We start from the raw sequence: 21931 nt of genomic DNA on the forward strand, positions 1-21931 counted from the left end.
GTCCTTTTGATACAGTATACTGCCTGTTATTAGTTACCTACAGGCTTGACTGATATAAAGATGGATTTTGATTTTTAGGTAGTGTTACAGAGATCTACATACGAATATAAGAAATCAATCATTGGATTGTATAAAATATATATATATATATATATATATATATATATATATATATATATATATATATATATATATATATATATATATAACTGGCAAGCTGCTGTTAGATCTTATTTATCAGTAATATAATAAAATTGTTGGATCAATGCCCAAGATAAACTCAATCCAACAAGGCAGCTGAAAAGTAGTGTAAGACTGTAAGAGTATGTATTTTTAAATGATACAATGATACGATTATACAAGCCCACTGACATCTGCTTATAAGAACTTAAATCATGTGATTCCATTGCATATAATATAAATAAACCGGTTAAGGTTTGTACTCAAAAAATAATTTCCCTTATTTTTTCTTTTAGAAAAGTGCAATACCCAACAAATATGTAAGTGTGTGTTTAGAGTTAGATGCCCCGACTGTTCACTTTTTGAAAAATTTCTTGTTGAGGAGAAAGATGAGGAGATTGACGTTCACTTTGGCTTTATCAAACATCTTCATCACAGCAACACCTTCATACTGGAGCTGCAGCAAATCCTACACACAAACAGACAAATATGATACAATTTTTAGTAAATACAGGGTTCATACACATTTTAACCAATAATTTCTTTTTATGCCTTCAAGGCAAATTTTTATGACCAAACATTCTAATAAAAATAATGACAAACAATCTGTGTCAGATCCCTCTATTTTGTAGGGCAAAATTACTGAATTAACTCTGACCTGACGTATGTGTTAAGCTCAAATTAGATTTTCTCTGTCAATAAATGGAAACACAGATTTGTAGACCAAATTTCCATGACTTTTCCAAAACTTTCTGGGTATTTTTATTTTTCCAAATTGCCATTTTTAAATTCCATGACTTTTCCAGGTTTTTCATGACCGTATGAACCATTTAAACGGCAAAATAACAGACTCTCAGCACCTATAAACACTGTAATATTCTGATATAATAATTACCTGATATTTCAGGGGGAAACGCTCCATGTCCACTCCCAAAAATCGTGCCTTAACCAGAAAGGTGCCTCCCTCCTCACTGGGTATGATGTCAAAGATCACATTCTTAAACCTGTACACAGGACAGATAGACAGACAGAGAAGCAGACTGTCAGAGGTTTGAAATGAACACGTATCAAACATTTATTGATCTTGTGTCCAATCACTGTAGCTCTGACAGTTCATACATGTCGATCAATTATATCAGAGGAAAGACAATGTACTGAGATACTGTTGATATGAGGTGCATACAATTGATGGATTGAGTTATATACACTATTAGTTAAACTTTATAGTGAAGGTTTAGCATACTTATACAGAGAATATTAATTTTAACATACTAACTGGTTTATACTAACAGGAAATGATGAAGTGTTTCCATGTCAGTATACACCACTGCAAGTTCATCTACCACCATCACTGCTGCAGTTTTTCTAAATACGAGTTTACATTTTTTTTTTTTTTGGGTAGAATCAATTTTGACATTTTTTCCTACACCACATACCCAGAAACCAGTTTGAATTAATGCTGTAATTAGTACATAATTGTGATGCACCTTCAGTCTATTCTATTCAATTAGTGTTAAAAAGGTCCACATGCAAATATGAGAAAACTCTTTAAAGGGGTTTTAATAAAAAAAAAAATCGTGTGCATCCAAGTGTGTCAATCCAAGTGTGCATCATGGATTGACAATTTATCTACACTACACATACAAAAAAACAGTTTGTATTACTGCTGTAATTAGTTTATTCTGGGAGCTTGTTAAAGATAAATAACTGTAATTATTCACATTGTTACTGATTGTCTGTAATACCTAAAAGCATTCAGGATAGAGCAGAAAAAAAGGAATAAAATGTGTGTGTGTGCGCATGTGTGTCATTTTCTGTGCTCCTACTGTGTATTGGGTAGGTCCTCAATCTCCAGTAGGACTCCCTTCTCGTAGAGGCGAGCGGCGGTGTAGGAGAGCGCAGGCTGTTTGCTCTTCTTCCCTTTACTGTCTGCTGCCTTTTTCCCATTTACTTGACTGTAAAGTAAAGAAGACACTACAGTCAGCACCGTGTTTTTCTCCACACACAATTTTACAATCTGTGTGTGCGCACGTGTGTATGTGTGTGTGTATACACACACACAATACCTGGCAGTAAGGTTGCGCAGACAGGTTGCGATGTATTGGCTGTAGTAGTCAACCTGCTCAGATTGGAAGGAGCTCTTGCAGTGCAGGCTGTGCAGCGCATGTTTGAGCTTCACTAGCTCAGCCTGACGTCTCTGCCGGTAAAGACGCTGGTGACGGATATCCTGCAGGGAGCACAATAAAGACACAAATATTACATTAGGTCTGTGATTGTAGCTCACACAATCAGATAGATTTTGTGAAATTTCTAGATTTGAGCCACAATCTTTTTTGTAGCAATTTGGTTCCGATACATCAGCTTACAGACGCCTTGTGCTGAATGACCTCACCCTTAGGAGTTATGAGTGGAAAGAGTGCCATCTACCCACACACACAGCAAGGCCAGTTGTGCACTCTCAGGGCTCTGACAGCAGATTGCAAGCTACATGAACGGGATTCGAACCCGTTCAGCAATCTCCTGATTATTTTGGAGCCTATTTATACAACAATTTTAAACATGGTCTTGACAGTAGAATAAAACAGAGTCTTGTACAGCCTCTTTTCATAGTTAAAAATTGCCTTGGTTCAACAATGCACGATGTTCTAATATCTCAATGTTTGCAGTAGCTCTTGTATTAGCACCTTTGGCAGTGCCACAGTTGCTCAGGTGACCGGCAAATGCTATTTTATAGAGAGAAAAAGGTCCTGAGACCTACCAGACACAGTTTTTAGAGTGAATATATATATATATATATATATATATATATATATAATATATATATATATATATATATATATATATATATATATATATATATATATATATATATATGTGTGTGGCTTTGCAGGAATGGTAGCATAAGCACATTGATTTAGCAACATTACTACTTTCAATTTTTTTTTTTTTTTAAGAACTGCTGTTTCAAGTAAAAAAAATTTCCCTCCCATGTCTCATTTTCATTCATGGTAGCATAAAAACAAAAGAAGCGATTATACGGTCTACAGCTACACTCACACACTAATTTAGTTTACACAAAAGTGATCTAAAACTTTTCCATTCACAGGAAACATGAGTGCATGTGTACCTTGGCAATGAGCTGCAGAATCTGAGTCTCAGAGTCTGGAGGGGTGAGCACTCCCAGAGCCTCCAGCCTCCTCAGGCTGCGCTGAATCTTACGCTTTTTCTCCTCCAGCGATAAGTTACTGTCAGCGATCAGAGACTGGTTCCTCTTCATTTTTTCTGGGGTACGGGCGTCCCGCTGTGCCCTGCGGTGCATCATCCAGCCATGCTGCACCTCCTAAACACATCAACAAACATACAGAAGTGTTTTCTGGGCAATTCCATCATTTCTTGCCTGCGTGTAATAAAAGCACGGAGCAAAGGAGAGCAATGAAGTGAAGTGACGAGACAGACAGGTGAAGTGAGGCAAGAAAAGTGTGCTTTTTGTCTGGATGGGTGTTCTGTGTACCTGATCCTGAGAAACAGAGGATCTCAGAACTTCACTCAGTGTGTCTCCAGGCTGAGCTCTGATCACATCGATTATCAGCTGCTTGGTGCTGAAAAACAAGCAAGTCGATACCAAAAGAACTTACTTCTACACTGTCAAGATTATGAGCAGTCTACATAAACATCCAGATCCACATTTTGCAGAAGCTCTTCATTGAGATAGACAGCTTTGTCTCCCTTCAGCCTCACCTGAGCAGGATGCCTCGGGCATCAGGTTTGTCGTCAGAGCTTCTGAAGACATCAAACTTGCTGGTGAGTGTCAGAGACACTTCCATCTTGTTGTACTGAGCCAAAGTCTGCTCCAGGTTTGGATCTCCAGAGTTGATCACTCCCTCTCCTGTGTTACCATTAGAAAGAAGGAGAAGTTTACTGTACACCATTACAAGAACCAAGTGCAAAAAAAGCAGGCCTGTAAATCATGTACAGTAAATGTCTATCTATCTATCTATCTATCTATCTATATACAGTAGATAGAAATGCTATATACTAGAGCAGCACACTTGTAATATGCAGTATTAAAAGGTTATTAACAAAGGTTAAACTATTCTAGGAATAGTGGCATGAGAATAAGGGGAGGGCGGATATTTGGGGACAGACTGACCGACAAGAGCTTGGACAGAGGGCACCTTGCCCAGGTCCCTCAGCAGCAAGAGGAGAGGGTCATTCTGTTCAGGACACAGTGCGTCCTGGTGCTCCAGCAGCAGCTACACACATGCACACACACAAACACACCAAAAAATTTAAAGTATGCAACTATATTTTTATTTTTAAGTAATTTGGTTTAAGAGAGAAAAAAAAAAAAAAAAAAAAAAAAAAAAAAAAACGACTAAATGACAGACAGATTAACACAAATAACACTGCAATTTATATTGTGGAATATTTCAGTCTTATTATTCAAATTCAAATTCTTCCACAGGCATTTTAGTGTTTATTACTTTGTGTTTATTGCACTATTCCCTTTGTACATTTGAAAACAAGGGTAACTAAAAAAAATACAAGACCAAATGTTGTATATAATCTAGGCTACATAAATAGAGCATCAATTAATTAACTTATCAATTACATCCAAACACTTTAACAACTTTAAAAGGCGACTTGGTATTACTATAAATGTACATTTTACAAAGAGATTTGTACAAATTAAAACACAGAAATGCTTGTTTGTGAGATTTGCTCACACATTTGGCAATATTTTTGCTTTCCAACTAAACAAATGCAAAGAACCATTGTATGTTTAAAGTGTTACATGACATCTGTGCTGAAAATAGTGTAAAAAATAGTAAAGTAATATTAAACTAGTCACGCTATACAGTGATGTGAAAAATATTATGACACCCCATTAAGTCCCCATATTTGGATATTTGATCTTCACTGAGCAATATTGAAACATGAAGGTAATAATTAAACTAAAATAACTATTTGGCAACATTCAGCTGAAAATGGCTAGTAAAATGGGCTTTTAGTGTTCAGCAATGTTGGGAATATGTGTAAAGATCTAATAAATTAGTCATTATTTGATATAAACAATAAGTAATATTGCAGTATTTCCTGGTGTGTTTTCCAGCAGTAGGTAATAGGGAGTGGGACAAAATATTGTAGGTCACAATATAATATCACAATATATCGTACCAATTTTGTATACCAATATTAGACATCATGTATTGCTAATGATTTGCACTGTTATTGAAACACAGGGGCTCTAAACTCCCTAAAACTCACTCCCTCAAATACGGCCTAAAATAACTGTTTCATTACTCCACATGGTGGCGCTATAATCAAATTAAGAGGGTAAACCTGCGATGAAGAATATTGGTTGTCAAATTCTGTAAAATTGACACCAATAAATCTATAATATAATATGTATATGTATATGTATATATACACAGACACACACACACATTTTAAAAGGCAATACAAGAATGCATTTAGGATACTTAAATTTACTTAATGGAGAAATAATAAAAAAAAATAATAATTACTAATATAATTAAAATGCAGCGTTTAAAGCATTTAAAGATTGTTGTGCAAAAACCATAAAAAAACAAGAGCCTTATGCACATGACTGTATAACACTCTTTTGATGTTCACATTGCTTTGTAACTATATTTGGACTCTAGATTTAGAATTTTCTCAATATTTCTGCAGGGGTTAAATGTTGTCCTGAATTTCTAGTACGTTACCGCCCCAATTTAACAGACAACAGAAGAAGCACAATATAACATTATAGCACAAACAGATTAGGAGAATAAAGCGCTTATAAGACAGGGTCACACCTTGTGAGTGTTGATGAGCTCGCCAATAGAAATATAGATGACCGGTTTGTTGAGGATGACCATCTCAGAGTACTCATCAATGTTAAAGCGTTCCTCAGGCTCAGGAACATCACACACAGCTTGCAGAAACTTCCTGTTGACAGACAAAGGATCTTTTTTTCAGGAGCACTAAACACAAGGCTCAATATCCACTTAAACCCCATACAGTATTATAGATTAAAACAAACATTTAATTAGATTAATTAATTTAATTGAACAATCATTAGAGAACTCCTCACCTGAACTTGCCGTGGGTATGTGTGATGTAGTCATTGAGAGCACGCAGGTGTGCGGAATCACCATGGAAGTGTTTGTGTGCTGCACTGTGCTGCAGAATTCGGGCAATGGAGCCAAGGATTCTCCTCTGTTCTGGCAGCAGAGCAGAACCCGCTCCAAACTCCACCACATCAAACCCATCCGGAGCCACCACTGCTGGGTTCATGTAGCGGTAGTACACCAGGTTCCCTACAATCTGATCCAGCAAATATTAATAACATCAAATTCAGGAACACATTTAATAGATTTACATGCAAGTGTTTCAACATCTCTGGCTAAAATGACTTTTACATTTTCCATTAATTTTGTTGCTATTTTATAGGAAAACAAATAATCACAACTATTAGATTTAATTTAGATAAAATTTTTGCCGTGTGCACAACTTTAAACCACCCTACTTAGTCAGTACACTTTGCCATACATAATGGCTCAAACATGCTTTTAGTAGGCAGTTTTCTATATCTGCATCAAGAATTTTCAGTAATGACTGCGTGGGCTGTTCCAAATCATAGCCAAATCCACAATAACCTCCTTCAAGAAAGCTAAGATGGACCTTTTGGATCACAGACCTCTTGTCAGCCTTAGATTTGTGACTTTCTGCTTCCAAAATGTACACACATACTGGTGAGAAGCAGCAGCCAATCGTGCACAGCGTACTCTCAACCAGAAATTACCATTAACCTGGGAGGACTGCATCGGACACTGAGGAGTTTAACCCAGCACAGAGTGCCAGTCCATATCTGGGCATACAGTAGGGGTGTGCCAGATCATATCGTATGCAATAATATCGCCAACATTTGTGAATATCGTGAACGATATTAAACCCTGAAATATCATGCCATATCACCCACCCCTAATAATCACATCGGGGTACTACTTTTTTTTGGTGTTTTTAGCAAAAGAAAAATCCACACTGTTTTCATTTCCCATTAAATATCTACTAGAGACTGCACTGGATATATGGAGAAATATGGAATGCATTATTAGTATTGTGCAGTAGTGTATTCTTGAAAAAATGTCAAACATTCACACACAAGGGCAATTTTTAGGGTTTTAAAAAATTCTGGGAATGTTTTTATTGAAACTCCAACCAGATAGGGACTTGAACCCAGGACCCCAGTGCTGGGAGCCACCATTCACCTTTACAGCCTTTCTCTTCTTGGTTGGCATAAATTAGCTTCAATTAGCCTGAGACTTCACTGAATTGAAAGGATGTCTAAAATTAGCAAATGCCAGTTATTTTTCTCTGTGCAACAAGATTATCAAAGTTTAATCTTGTTGTCATAGTTCATAATCTGTCTTCAAATCAATTAATTTAAAAATAGGTTTTGCATACTGTAAAAATCAGGCAAAAATCAGACGCTTCAAATAATAATAGCGTAGCTATTTACCTTGTACATCTCATCCTTATTGGCTTGAGGAAACTTCTCATGCAGGGAGTCCCTCAGAACTTTAGCAGTGTACCGTAACCCATACCTAACAGACAGAAAACCATACAGACAAGTTACCACATTATTTACTTTTAGTCAATGGCCTTTATAAGCTTCCAACTTCATCCATCCTTCGAAAACAGCTGAATAAGCAATTTCTCACTAGACCTGGAAACTGAATCATTGTATGAAATGTAGAGCAATAATATTTATACATACGGCAGTTTGTGGATGTTGCTGGTGATGGCGTTGAGTACGCGGTCAGTCAGACTCTTCAGGTTAGTGATGGCGATGTTCAAGCGCTGCTGTACTTCTGGGTGGCTCAGAGCTTCCTCTGCACTCACCTCATACGGCAGGGAGCTAAGCATAAACAACATATTCAAAAAGTTATAAATTATAAACTATAAACGTGGACCAGACTTCAACATTTAGTACTGTATCCTGTTAGTGTATAAGTTAAGTAATTTAGACCATTACTGACCTCTTGTGGCCAGTCTTGCTCTCAGTCTGGTTAATCCAGCTCTTGTAAATTTCAACAGGGTCCGTGCGAATACTGAGTGTGCGGTCCTGCAGAACCTCACGCACTGCCGGCCCCAGGATCTCCTTCAGGGCGTTCTGGCCACGGGCGTGACGATAGAAGCTGATCAACATCTTTATGACTGTAGGGTTCCCAGTCACAACCTCCTGAGGTTGGTCTACCTTCAGTCTGTCAAACAGGAACACACAATGGAATAACAAAACTGATCTAAACTTTCCTCTAATGTCCTTCATCTTAATATTACTAATATCTTAATAGACTAATCCCCAATTTGTTAAGAACATTGTATATAAAGACATAAAGTGCTATATTAAATGTAGTAATTTAAGGCCTTTTTGATAGTATTGATGTCATTGTAAATTTAAGAACAAATACACAGTGACAAAAACTCCTTGAATTAATTAAAATATTTAAGCATGCTAATATATATAAATATATAGGGGTTGGAATCTTTAAGCACCTTATGATTTGATTACGATTCAGAGGTCTGCGATGCAACAATTAAACGAGTATCGATATTTCCTGATGTATCTTTTTTTCTTCTATACAGGATTTCTTTTCTCTCATTGCATGATGACTTGGTACTTTTAAAGAAAAAGTATCTGTATGATCTCTAATGAATCCTGCTAATTAATAGGATCTTAGACAGGAAAAAAGCTTAGTTATTTCTATTAATCAAATGATGAAAATAAAAATCTAGGATAATTGAGGTTGTTAGGGCAATGGTTAGGCAAGCTTCAGTTACAGTATTAAAACCAACCACAAAAAAGCAGAAACCAGAAGGTGATTAGAATGTTATGGCTGACCAGTGTAATGTATTTACGGAGTGTGCGTGCGCGTGTGTATGTGGATATGAGAGAGACAGAGCGTGAGAGTGCATGAGAGTCTTCATTATAGGGACTGTGTTGACAGTTTGGAGAAAAATGACGCATGCAGGAAAGTAGTGGATGGCTCGATGGGTAGCTAGCAGGATTCATATCCTTGCTAAACACGAACATATGTGTACTTCAGAACGTGGAATCTTAAAAATGCACTAGGAGTTCTAAATGTGTGCCAGTGTTTGCAGGTATGAATCGACTTTTGACATTTGTGAATCAATACAGAATTGTCCGCTTCTAAATCAAGAATCGAACATTTCCCCCACGCCCTTATAATATATAATAATACAACAAATAATTATGTAAATGTAAACACTAAATTCAATTCAAACACAAATTATAATAATACCCAATGCCTGTAATCTAGAATATGTAAATGACATCTGACCTAAATATAATGTGAGGTTTAAATTAGGCTAATTGCACTTGATACTCTTGTTCAAGGAGACAGAAAAGGTGTATATAAATAAACTGTACTTGATCTCGTGGCGCAGAGCAGCAGTAAAGAGCTGCAGGAGTAGGTAGGCCTCTCTACAATCAGAGCCGTAATTAAAGAGAGTGAAGATCACAGTCTCCATGAAGCTTGTGCTCTTATTCTGTGGCATCAGGAAGATGAGCTGGGCCAGGTATGAAGGCTGGGTCTGCATACACATACACAATTTATTAGTGGATTTAGTTACAACACAATTTAAGATAATTACATTTTTACCCAACATTATTGAGTATTGAAAAACAGTATTCAAAAACGCACAAATGTAGAAGTAATAAAATATTCAATGCTGCACAACCTGGGTTTATTATTGTTTAGTTATCAAAACTAATACTTAGCCATGACATAAAAATTAATAATTAGAAGTCGCATAATGCGTGGAAATTAAGTTTTTTTTTTTTGTTTTATTATCTGAGAAAGTGTACCTGCAGCAGGTAGAAAAGGTGCTGGTATGTCTCCAGTTTCTCTCGTTTGTCTTTACTTAAAGACTTCAGGCCTTTATTCTTCTCTAGTGCCATCATGTCAGACAGCTCTTCTTTATTCTTCTTGGTTAGTTTTTTATGATGGGACACCACCTCCTGCACCCCCAAAACACAGAAGATCAGCAATACAAACATTATGTAATAAATGCTTTAAAAACACAGTTAATACAAGTTTTAACCAATAAAATTTCTTGATTTTTCCATGCCTTCATGGCAAGTTTTCATGACCGATACGATTTTTAAAACATCAGTGCAGACATGGACAATAAAATAAAAAATCTACTAAAACTACAATTAAAATTGATTATAATATGTTTAAAATGAATCAGATAAAATGTTGACACCATCTTTAATAATAAAATGTGTGTCACATCCTGGAAGCGCCATTGTGTAGGATTAAAAATTACTAAATTAACTCTGAGTTGATGTATTTGTTAGTTCAAAATAGATTTTCTCTATCGATAAACTCAAACACAAAGGTTTGTAGACCAAATTTCCATGACTTTTCCAAAACTTTCTGGGTATTTTTTATTTTTCCTAAACTTATGCAGGTCTAGAAACTGCTACTTTCAAATTCCATGACTTTTCCAGGTTCTTCATGACCGTACAAACCCTGAAAACAGACATACTGTCACCCTGAGTAATAAACAGCTTATTTAAAATGTCACTCTGACATAAATTATTCAATTAAACTTATATTAAACTTATGGTGCACATAATTAAAACAAGTAAGCACTACAATAATAAAAGTATTTATCTCCCTGTATGGTTCTAACCTGCAGCGTGACACGGTTGCGGACCAGCAAACCGATCTTCAGGTCCATAAGGTCCAGGTCTGACTCCAGCTGCCTATTAGAGCGGATGGTGCGTACCACCTCTTCTCGTAGACGCAGCAGCTCCCCCTCCTGACGGATATCGTTATCCCCCAACTCTAACAGGTGGGCAAACTTGCGCACCACAGACAGGGGTGGTGTGCTGGAGTGTACTACATATAGGGAAAAACACAGAAACACAAAAAGAAAGATTGTTATTGTATTACTGCAAAAAAAAATGCACTGAAATGCTTAAAAAAACAGCAATATAAAAAGATCTGCTAATAAAAAGAGCCATACCCAGCATCCTGTACTCTTCACGAGCTTTACTGGCCCTGAAGAAAGCCTGAATCTTTATAATGGCCCCAACCTAGCAGATAAAATAGCACACACACAGACCTTGGTGAAATGCTCAAGGCTAAGATGCTGCTGAGCTGAGTAGTGGTACAGTGTTAGACTCACATGTCTTCTGAAGTAGCGCAGGCGAGCCAGGTAAGCCCTTCGAGCCTGCCACATCTTAACTGTAGCCTGAATCTGAAAAAGCACCAACCATATGCTCAACTCCCCATGAACTACAGCTATAAACTTCTACACACTTTAAAAAGAAGATATGCTCTCACCTTGACCACTGCTCTCCAGTTCTGGTAAAGATACTGCAGCCTCTCTCTATAGGCCCTCTGCTGCAGAACCCTCCGCCAGTGAGACTATGAGAGTACAGACAAAACCACAGTTATTTTTCTATTTCTATTTTTCTCTTTCTAAGTAAGAAATGCCATTGAGTTTTAAATTATTAGAGAGTGTAATACTACACCTATACTGAACCCAAATGTAATCTTACCCTTAATCTCAGTATCTGATACTAGGGCTGAAGAAAATACAGAAAATACAACAAATTGTATGCTAAAATAGCAAAGGAACACCTAACTGTGATCTAAGTAACATAATATGTTTTTCTAATAATAAATATTAGTAATGTTTTCATGCTGCTCTTTAAATTACAGTGATCTTCAGCATATTTCCACAATAGTTTCCTCTTTTCAGTGTCATCCTACCAGAAACCAAAAACTAGGGATGCACCAGATTCTTTTTGGCAGAAACCAAAATTGAACAACTTGAACATTTCTCTACAGAAAACAAAACAGTGTTTGCAGATGTTCATTACTGTTTTTCACCATTTTTATGATTTTTATTCTGTCTGGGATCTGTCAGAACTGGCAGAAAGTGCTTTTTATTCTATTTTAGACAATAATTTGGGTTGCTGAATATTTAGTGCACTCATATAAATTACCTGTGCATGTTACTTTCGCCATTAAATCACACACAGACAGTATTTAATGATATGATCATTTGTTTATTATGTTTAATTACATTTTAAATATATCGAGCCCTTTCTGAAAACTAATCTTAACCTTAAACCTAAACCCTAAACCTTTTTAAAAGGTGATATTTTTCCCCAATTTAGTTTTTACTAAATTTTTACTAGTTCAATATTAAAACATACAAATATTCTGAGATGGGGTATTTTTTCATGTTGGCATACCTTTGTGAGTGCACCTGGTTCGAATGAACACTTTATAATAAGCAGCATTCACAAAACTTGTAGAAGTTCCACATACCTGAATGGTAACGATGGCAGGCAGATGCGTGTTGAGGAAATGCAGGCGTTCTGAAAGTTTCTGTCTAAGGAGGAATCCTCTTGCTCGGGCCTGCAGCTGCAGCACCAGTGGCTCACAGGCCTTCCACTGCACCTCTCTACTGTGGGCCACAGTTACACCACTACACACAGCCTGCAGGGGGAGACAAGTGATTAGGAGACAGAATAAATAAAGCAGTGAAAACATTTATCTTTTATAACTCAAACAACAAGATATATATAAAAATTATGCAAATAATGCAAAACAAAAAACTCTCCTGTATCCTGATCATTCACTGGTGTGGTTACCCACAGTAAGGGTGGGGGTACGTACCTGGACCTCTTCATAATTGAGGAAGATGCTGTTCTGAACAAAGCCCTGAGGTCTGTCCCAGGTGCCCTCCAGCTTCTGCAGGTGGAAGTAGTACGAGCTGCCATCTGGAGTCTTAGTCTTCAACCATGGACTTCTGTTATCACCTGAACAGAAATCAAACACGGTCAAAACCCACTGAAACTGTAGTGGTTTGAAGGCTTAATAGGCGTAAAATGGCAAACGCTGGAAGACTTTGTGACAATTAACAGAATTCAACAAGTAACAGGATGAATGATAGAAATGTACCAACATATCAAAGTATCACAAGATGCAGTAGTGCATCAATTTACAACATGTACAGTATGACTTCATTGTTTTTGTGGCAACATAGTGTGATAATATAGAAAAACAGCATGCTCTGAAGAGTCAAAGCACTAATACAATAAGATATAAGGATACTGACCTTCCAAGGCTTTTGCACGGAGTAGGGCACCCAACTCAGTCTGATACCCCTCTGCACACTCGGACACCACACTCCGCAGCGCCACTTCAGGGAGACGCAGAACTCGCAGAGTCTGAGATGCCTTTCCTTCCTTCACTGCCTGATTGACAGCGGCCAGACCCAGAGACACTGATGATGATGCAAAATAACACAGATAAACACCCAGCATGAAAACTTAAAGGCTTATAAAGTAAGATGTTCTGTAAAAGCAGGATCTGCTTAATGCTTGCTGCATGTATATTAATACACTCACTCTTCAGTGCTCTTTGAGTATCCTGGTTGGCCAGTCTCACTCCCTCCTGAATGTCTGCCAACCACAGCTCTGCTGCAGGGTCCCGACTGAGCTGCAGAGAAAATATGGACACCAATTTTTAAACAAAAAGCATCTTCTGTAAATAAAAGAAATGTAACAAAATATTCTTAATTAATTCTAGCAATTAATTTAAGAACATTTTGTTCATAGTTCATACACTTTTTTCATGACTTTTCTATGCCTTTAAAGCGAATTTTCATTTACAAAACATCAAAAGTACTCTTTTGTACTCTTTTGTACATCAAAACATCAGTGCAGACAATAAAACCAAAATTCAACTAAAACTATAATTAAGATTAATAGTAGGTCTAAAATGAATCTGATAAAAATAATGACACAATGTTTAATAATAAAATGTGTGTCAGGTCCTGAGAGATCGATTGTGTAGGTCTAAACTACTGAATTAACTCTGAGCTGATGTATTTATATAACTCAAAATATATTTTCTTCGTCAATAAATGGAAACACAAACTTTTGTAGACCAAACTTCCATTTCCAAAACTTTCTGGGCATTTTTATTTTTCCAAATTTATCCAGGCCTGGAAATTGCTATCGTCAAATTCCAGGAATTTTCCAAGTTTTTTATGACCGTATGAACCCTGTTGGTTCATAAATGCACAGTTTTTTTTTTTTACCTCTGCTTTGCGCTTCTTGATACGGGTCAGCACATCATGGTAGCGTTTGCAGTTTTGCGGCAGTACGTCCTTTAATCCGCTAGAGGGCAGCAGCAGCGCAGCCAGTGTTTTCTGAGGCTCATTCCTACAGAGTGCCTGGTTGATCAATTCTATGGTCAGGATCTCTAAAGACGAGAGAAATGGAGAAATACATCAGCTTCATACATTTACAACACAGAATGAGAAAATGAGTAGGTTGTGCACAAGCAGCAGCAGCAGGAACTCACGGTCATGCTCCTCCTGAGCTGCTACATTCACACTGTTCAGTCCGCTCTGCAGCTCATTCCAGGTCAGGAGAGCTCGGCCCTCCTTCCTCTTCAACTCAACCAGCTCCTCAAAGTACCTGAGAAAAGGTCAGAATTCTAATTAGATAATCTGAACTGTACCCCCCTCCCCTCTTCCCCCAAGCAATAAACTGAGGAATGATGGTGCTCCATACTTCCAGTACTTTTAGGATTATTTAGAGAAGTGGGGATAACATTCTTGTAGATGAACCAAAATCAAGGCCCAATCCCATTTCTCTTTTGTACTCCAGCCTCTTGTTTTGAGAGTTTTTGTACTACTGGGGAAGAGGGGGAGTACATTGTACTCAATACACAAAACTATTGCGTATTAAGAGACTACAAAATAGTACTGAGATTTGAAATTTAGAATTAAACGCTTGAGAAGGTGGGCCCTATTTTGGCCAAAGATATCTTAATGTGTTGTTTATTTTCTGACCTTTGCATTAAACCATCATCGAGGTCAGAAAGGCCGGCAGAAGGGCTGACCAGCGTAGCACAAAACGCTCCTGTGTCCTTAGCCTCCAGTGCCTGGTTTACCAGAGCCACAGCAGAAAGCATTTCTACAGCCACAAACAGCTCCTCCTGTTGTAGCTCACCCTAAACAAAACAAAGAAAAGCATCCATATCAGCATGAATAATATAATGTAATTAATCCAATATAACTGAATGTGACTGCATAAAAAAAGTGAAGAAAGAATAAAATAAAATGTAAATGTACTGGTAGTTCATAGAACACATTTTTTTCTCTCAACTTATTCTAATCAGTCTTTCACAATAACTAGGTGTTTTGGACAATATATTGAGAAATAAACACACTAAACAACATCATTGTAATTTTAAGGTCATTTATGTCACTATTATTATTATGCTAACTATGAAAAATAATATATATCAATATATTGTACAAGATAACAATATGGTAGACTTTGAGCTATGTTTGCCACCTGAGGGCATTGTTGCTGCAGTGGTGCGAGCTCTTTCTGGTAGAGCTCAGCTGCAAAGGGGTAGACGTCTGGGAGGTGGGCATCTGGATTCATCAGGGCACGAACTGTCTGACGTGCCTCCCCACAACGGAGAGCCTCATTGATTTTGGACACAGCCTGCAGCACTGTGCACAAACACACACACAAACTCATATTACTAACTGTTGCTAGTTTCTTATGCTAAAAGAGACCGTTGTTTATCTGAGCTAAAACTTCAACTGACTAGTTTGGGAGCGTTGAGCATCCTCATTGGCAACACTGACTCCTTCCTGCAGCTCATCTCTGTCCAGAGGGTCCACACAGCCCAGATCCTGCAAAGAAGAGTCACACACACTGAATACTGAATCACCTTTCCCCTCCCTACAAGGGTCTCTCATAGGTTTTATTCACATACCGCTGTGGTCCTGCTTATCTCTGTCTCTCAGCTCTGATCACAGACAGTGTGGGGTAGATGCTTACAATAACAAAAATCCAACAGGTTCTGATAACTAATAATTTTACTAAGCTTTCTAAAATGCATTAATTAAGTAAATCTAGGAAAATAGATAATAAGGAATAACATGTTTATATAATACTAATATTTGCTTTGCCAGTAGTTAAAATCAACAATAGTTATTTTACTCCTAATTATTTTTTATGCAAATTTGTATTTTTCCCAAAAAAAAAAAAAAATCAACCCCATATTTTGCTAATTGCTAGGCCTGTCACGATAAGAATTTTTGGTGGACGGTATATTGTGCCAGAAATTATTGCGATACACGATATTTTTGTCATTTTAAGACTATTAAATGCCACTGACATAATGATAACAGAATCACATAAAAAGTAGTTATACACCTTGTAAAGACAGCAAACATTTAAATAATCATTTATTATACTTAATTTGGGAATTATATACTTATTTCTTCACCTACTTAAGTCCACACGGTGTGTATGTAGTCACAGTTATTGAAGCATGGCTGGCTAAAATACTGTTCAGTGTTATATATGTGAACAAACATACAAATAAACACAATAGACAGTATCACGATGATGACAATTATTGAGGTCATGTTTATTTATTGTATGATTAATCGATATTGCAATTATAGTGACAGGCCTACTAATTGCTCATCTATTTTACTCTGCATTAAAAAATGTTAGTAGTTTTATAGACTAGTACAGGCTTCAGCTTCGTTGTATTAATTTAGCTATTAGTTTAACAAAGTTCCAAAATGTTCCAGCTGGGCACAGCACTGCATTACAACAATCCAATCCAAACGTAACCCATCTTTGGGAGTGAACTCACAGATCAGTGAGCTGAAAATACAGCATCTGAGAAGAGCTTCATGGCATGGCTTTAAGTCCGAGCTGTGCCATTGACTAGAGAGCAGTGGTGGCTCAGTGGTTAGAGCACTAGGTTCCTGACAGTAGGGTAGTGGCTTGATACCCAAGTTTGACAAGCTGCCAGTGTTGGGTCCCAAAACAAGACCTTAATACTTTCAGATCAGATCACCACAGCAACAACTCAAAGGGTTGCACTGGGTGCTCACCATAACACATGGGGGGGCTGAATAACCACATTTTCAGCTTGTCTCCAGGCTGCACTGCAAATGCTAAGTCCTTACCAGGGCTTTCTGTTCTCTGTCTGACGCAAGCTGTTCCAGGTACCAGTCTGCGTGGTCTCTGAGAAGCCCCCTGAGGGCCAGGCTTGGGCTCTGCAGGGCCGAGAGCAAAGCAAGGGAATCGCCACATTCTATAGCCTCATCCACACACTCCACAGCTGCCCTCACTACACAAAGACACACAAACAAACACACACACACATTAAAAAGACACACAAAAATATCACAAGTCTTAACACATACAAAGGGACAAAAATGAAGTTACTGACCATTAACTTTAGTGATGCAGTCCTGAATTTCACTCTGTGTCAGATACTCCTCATAGATATCTTTCTCCATGGAGCCATTCACCTAAACACACATAATATAACCAGTTTGTATTATACTGATTAAGACTGCAATTATGCAATTATTAAAAAACAGGCAGCTGAGACCGGCTCACTTTAACCGATGCCTGAGCCGCTTTGTGAGCACGAGCCTGACGTAGCATCTCCTGGTAGATGGCCATGAGTGGTTCCTGCAGGTTAACCAGCATGGCGTTGGGGTTGCGCAGGGCCTGCGCTGTGTCCTCCACACAGCCTCGCTCCACTGCCTCGTTAATTGCGATCACTGCTGCATGCACTAAAGGAAACATGGGAGCAGTCAAATTGCATACTGCAACACCTCTATGGTGTATTAAAAAAAATAATAATAAAAATAATAATAATAATAAATACATATAGGTTTCATACACTTTTAAACCAATACATTTCCATGATTTTTACACAAGTTTTTTTATGCCTTTAAGGCAAATTTTCATGACCATACAATTTTTCTGCATCAGTGCAGACATTGACAATAAAGCCAAAAATCAACTAAAACTATAAATCAACAGGTTATAGTAGGTCAGTAAATAAATCAGATAAAAAGTTGACACAATTATTAATAATAAAATCTGTGTCAGTTCCTAAGAGCTCCACTGTGTAGGGCTAAATGACTAAATTAACTCTGAGCTGATGTATTTGTTAGCTCAAAATAGATTTGCTCACTTGATAAATGGAAACACAAAGATTTGTAGACCAAATTTCCATGACTTTTTCAAAACTTATCCAGGCCTGGAAAATGCTATTTTCAAATTCCATGACTTTTCCAGTTTTTTTTTATGATCGTACGAACCCTGTATATATTTGATTTTCGCTCATTTAAAATAACTTATACAAACCAGATAGGTATATAGTATTTGTTCCAATTAAACATATAATAAAACCACGTCTTTACGTAAACTGAAGCTTTACAGGTAAAGGAAAAAAAAATTAATTTATCTAGGTAGTCTACGTACAAAATGTATTTAAATCTCTTTAAAGCATTTCTGTTGAACCATTAATATTATTTTTGACAAAATGCAAAGAGCAAGTTTAGATTTGGTCCTTACCAGCAGCCTCATCCACAGAGAGTTCATTTGCAAGAATTCCCCCAATCTTGCCGAAAGCAGGCATTTGAATCCCATATTTATCCAGTTCCCTCTTCATGTTGTTAATTTCTTCCTCTAGAAAAAATACACAAAAAAGATGCCATCAATTGGGGTTAAATACAGTCTATTTAGAGTACGGTAACTGTGCTCAAAAAGACAAAATGTTTCTAATTAGCCTTTTTTTACCTGTAAATTTGACTTTGCCGCACAGGTCATGGATTTGAGGAGCCAGTCCCAAACGAAAGAGGTAAAGGCTAGAGAGGGAGGAAAGAAGGAAATCAGCTAAATAAATTTATGACCAACTTACTTTACATGTAATCTACTTATTGAAATTATATTATATATATATTATATGAAAAACTTTACATTTCTGTACTCTAATTTCCTGAGTCATCATAAAATAATTACAAAGAACAGCAGGTACAAACCTGAGAGCATGGATACAGTAGACCGTTCGGGGCATATTCTTCTTGTCATATATATCAGTGGTCTCAGGATGAAAAATCTGACAATAAAGTGTTGCACAATATATATTAGCAGTTGCTAAGTTATCAAATCCTAATGCTGGAATTAATTATGTAAATAAAAGACACACGAACATAGTCTCATTTGAACTTACTGTTGGTAGTCCAACCTCTGCCATGGCATTCCTCCAGTGGTTGATGTTATCAGTGTGACGGAACTGCAGGCCTGTTGCCTGTCGAGACACAAAGAGATGAAGCTGATAAAGGTTGTACTTATTTGAATTTGTGGATAAGCAGATGTGGGAGTGAAGTTCTCCTTTCTTTGCATCATTTGTATTGTACCGTGGGGCACTGGTCCTTCTTAGACAAACCTTGTAACGTTCCTGGTCCAGATCATAGATCTTCTTCAGGGGAACAACGTTTGGAGCAAAGCAGTGGCCAAGCTTTGCCAAGAGTACCCCATTCCTCAGAGCCTCCTCCAGCTCAGTCGGTGCTGGGAGCTCCTCATTTAAGCAGGTCTCCATCCACCTAAAGGATGAATGAAGTCAGTTACATAAAGAAGAAAAATGCTGATTTAGGTATAGAGATGTAAAACACAGCAGTGCACTGTTGGTCAGAGTTAAAAGGTCTTGCCTCTTTGCCTCTTCTAGGCGGCACAGATACTGGTAAGCCACATTTTGGATGCGTTGTTCATCCATTTCTTCTGCAGTCAGGCGTTCATCTTTAGAAGAAGTCCAAATAGAGGAGTTAGCAAAAACACATAAAGGGTTCAATAAATAAATACAAAGTGTGGTATTTTCGGCTTCTGTGAAAGTTAATCTTTTTTAGATTAAAAATGCTCGCAGAAAAAAAAAATAACAATCACTCAACCACAGTGATTTTAAACATTAGTTTAGTTGAAGATTCTAGGCTTTGGGATGTAAAGACAATATAGGGGTAGTGCAAACATTGTCAGGCAAGTACTATGCTGGAACAGAGGATCCCAAACCTAGTTATACATATTTAAGTGTTTACCTGCTTCCAACACACTTAACTAGTTACACAATTACAACTAATTAACAAGTAGCATTTTAGGTAGCATTCCTGTTAAAAATTAAGCTCAATACCAGTTTTTGCTGGCAGCTGGTCGGTCATCCTTACAAAAAAATAGCTGGTTAACTAGTTTTTAAACCAGCAGCAGTTATTTTGCACATGATTTTGGTAATTTGATTTGGTTTCCATTTTCCTCAGGTTGGTCATGCTTGTAGACTAGCTAAACCATCAAATTCACATAAACAAGTATCCCAAGCTGGACAAAATCTAAATTCACCAACCAGCTGAATTCCACTTAATATACAGAAAGAACACAACCTATATTCAAAGTTAAAAAGAATAAACTTGCCACTCACCTACCTTACACTATAAAAAACATACACGATTGACTGCACTAGGTAACGTTATATATAAATATAAGTAACGTACAAAGCTAAATATAAATATTATACTGTTTGTAATGTGTGGATCTGACAGAAGTGAATCTGGATGTATGCGTAAACAATCAGCAGGAAACCTGACTGCTGCAGGGTGAACCACAGAGTTACACTGCATCCAGCTACTTATTAAACAAGAATCAGGTTTGTTACTGTTTGTTTAGAATGAAAACCTGCAGCTACACCAACCCAGTGTGGACAGGTTTACACCTCTGCTGTAGAAGAATTTAAACGATTAGCTACTCAGTTAACCTACAGTACATTACAGTAACTACAGGACTTTCTACATAGACAATGTCAGGTAATGTTACTTACAGCCAGACCGCTGCTGAACCCCGGATTCTCCCATTTCTCCGTTGTTTCAGTTTTTAAACAAACACACTTATTTACGAGAACTTGTCAGCTAACTAACTAGCTCAGCTAAAATACTGTCGCCCAGTCAATCCGAAAACAGCAGAAAACTAGCCTAGCTAACGTTAACTATCTAGCAAAATACAAACGTACTGACCTATCTAGCTATTAATATTAACTTAAACTAAAGCTAAAAAAGAGACGCAGCTAAAAGCTAACAGGTAAACTAGTTAACTAAGCTAAAACGTTAAACTAAAGACGTTAACGACCTAGACGCAGGTTTGACACTCCCTGAAGGAAAAACAACGCGGAGGCTTGAATCCCTGGTTTGAACGCTGAGGTGACTGTTTACTCTCCGACAGGTTTGAATGTCCCGCCGCGATCCCATTGGCTCCCGGGTGGCCCCGCCTTAAACTCGCTGTGCATTTTGGTTACTGTAGTCTGTTTGTTCAGACGACACACAACAGAATATGCATATAAAATCGCAAATAAGCACTGTAGTAATAATTTAACCAATCAACCATTATTTTCACTTGGGAATACATTAAGTTTAACTCTCATTAACAATGCAGCCGAGTATTTAAAACTTAAAGAGACTAAAAATAGTAATATTAAAAATTAAAAAGTATTTAATCAGGTAATGCTAAAATAAGGAACTTCATGAACAAAAATATTATTTAATTAAGCAGAAATACTATAATTCAGAATAAAAGGATACGTGGATGGGCTAAAATTTAAAGCAGTAGTCAAACAATAATAAGGTGAAAGACATGGAATTCAAGGTACAATGTAGGATTTATGCAGTAAAACATGTTTAAGAAAGATGTAAGATGTAGATTTAGGTTTAGATTTAATTATTAGGTTAAAAATTATGTAAGAATGTTTTGGGTAAGTATGAGAAACTTTATTGGAAAAACATAGGAATATTATGTGAATTTTAATAG

The 21931-nt window shown here is 37.2% G+C and overlaps 1 protein-coding gene across 1 annotated transcript; it reads right to left on the bottom strand.

Moving 5' to 3' along the window:
• Window positions 1–189: 189 nt before the first annotated feature.
• On the bottom strand, window positions 190–21342 carry iqgap3 (IQ motif containing GTPase activating protein 3). Its single transcript, XM_007237738.4, has 38 exons — window positions 20952–21342; window positions 19801–19888; window positions 19539–19695; window positions 19323–19400; window positions 19132–19208; window positions 18890–18957; window positions 18665–18778; window positions 17696–17874; window positions 17523–17604; window positions 17257–17420; window positions 15873–15960; window positions 15611–15774; window positions 15103–15263; window positions 14610–14725; window positions 14344–14507; window positions 13649–13739; window positions 13357–13524; window positions 12915–13057; window positions 12564–12734; window positions 11568–11651; window positions 11410–11481; window positions 11248–11317; window positions 10912–11120; window positions 10079–10231; window positions 9641–9804; window positions 8229–8453; window positions 7967–8107; window positions 7709–7793; window positions 6281–6513; window positions 6003–6135; window positions 4331–4433; window positions 3919–4066; window positions 3692–3779; window positions 3308–3520; window positions 2247–2407; window positions 2007–2135; window positions 1076–1184; window positions 190–649 (listed from the first exon to the last, which is right to left on the bottom strand). The coding sequence occupies exons 1-38, from the start codon at window positions 20983–20985 to the stop codon at window positions 536–538; spliced, it is 4941 nt and encodes a 1646-aa protein (XP_007237800.3). The 5' UTR covers window positions 20986–21342; the 3' UTR covers window positions 190–535.
• Between the last annotated feature and the right edge of the window lie 589 nt (window positions 21343–21931).

Source organism: Astyanax mexicanus, chromosome 6 (assembly GCF_023375975.1).
Source record: "Astyanax mexicanus isolate ESR-SI-001 chromosome 6, AstMex3_surface, whole genome shotgun sequence".
In the NCBI taxonomy this organism is placed as follows: domain Eukaryota; kingdom Metazoa; phylum Chordata; class Actinopteri; order Characiformes; family Acestrorhamphidae; genus Astyanax; species Astyanax mexicanus.

What these genes read in the sequence shown, in the direction of transcription:
- iqgap3 (XM_007237738.4), bottom strand. Translation starts at nt 20,985, where the DNA reads ATGGGAGAATCCGGGGTTCAGCAGCGGTCTGGCT. An exon ending in GCTCTGCGCCACGAGATCAA is followed by an intron (nt 8,454 to 9,640) that starts GTACAGTTTATT and finishes CCTGTTTGACAG; the next exon opens with ACTGAAGGTAGACCAACCTC. An exon ending in AGCAAGACTGGCCACAAGAG is followed by an intron (nt 8,108 to 8,228) that starts GTCAGTAATGGT and finishes GTTTATGCTTAG; the next exon opens with CTCCCTGCCGTATGAGGTGA.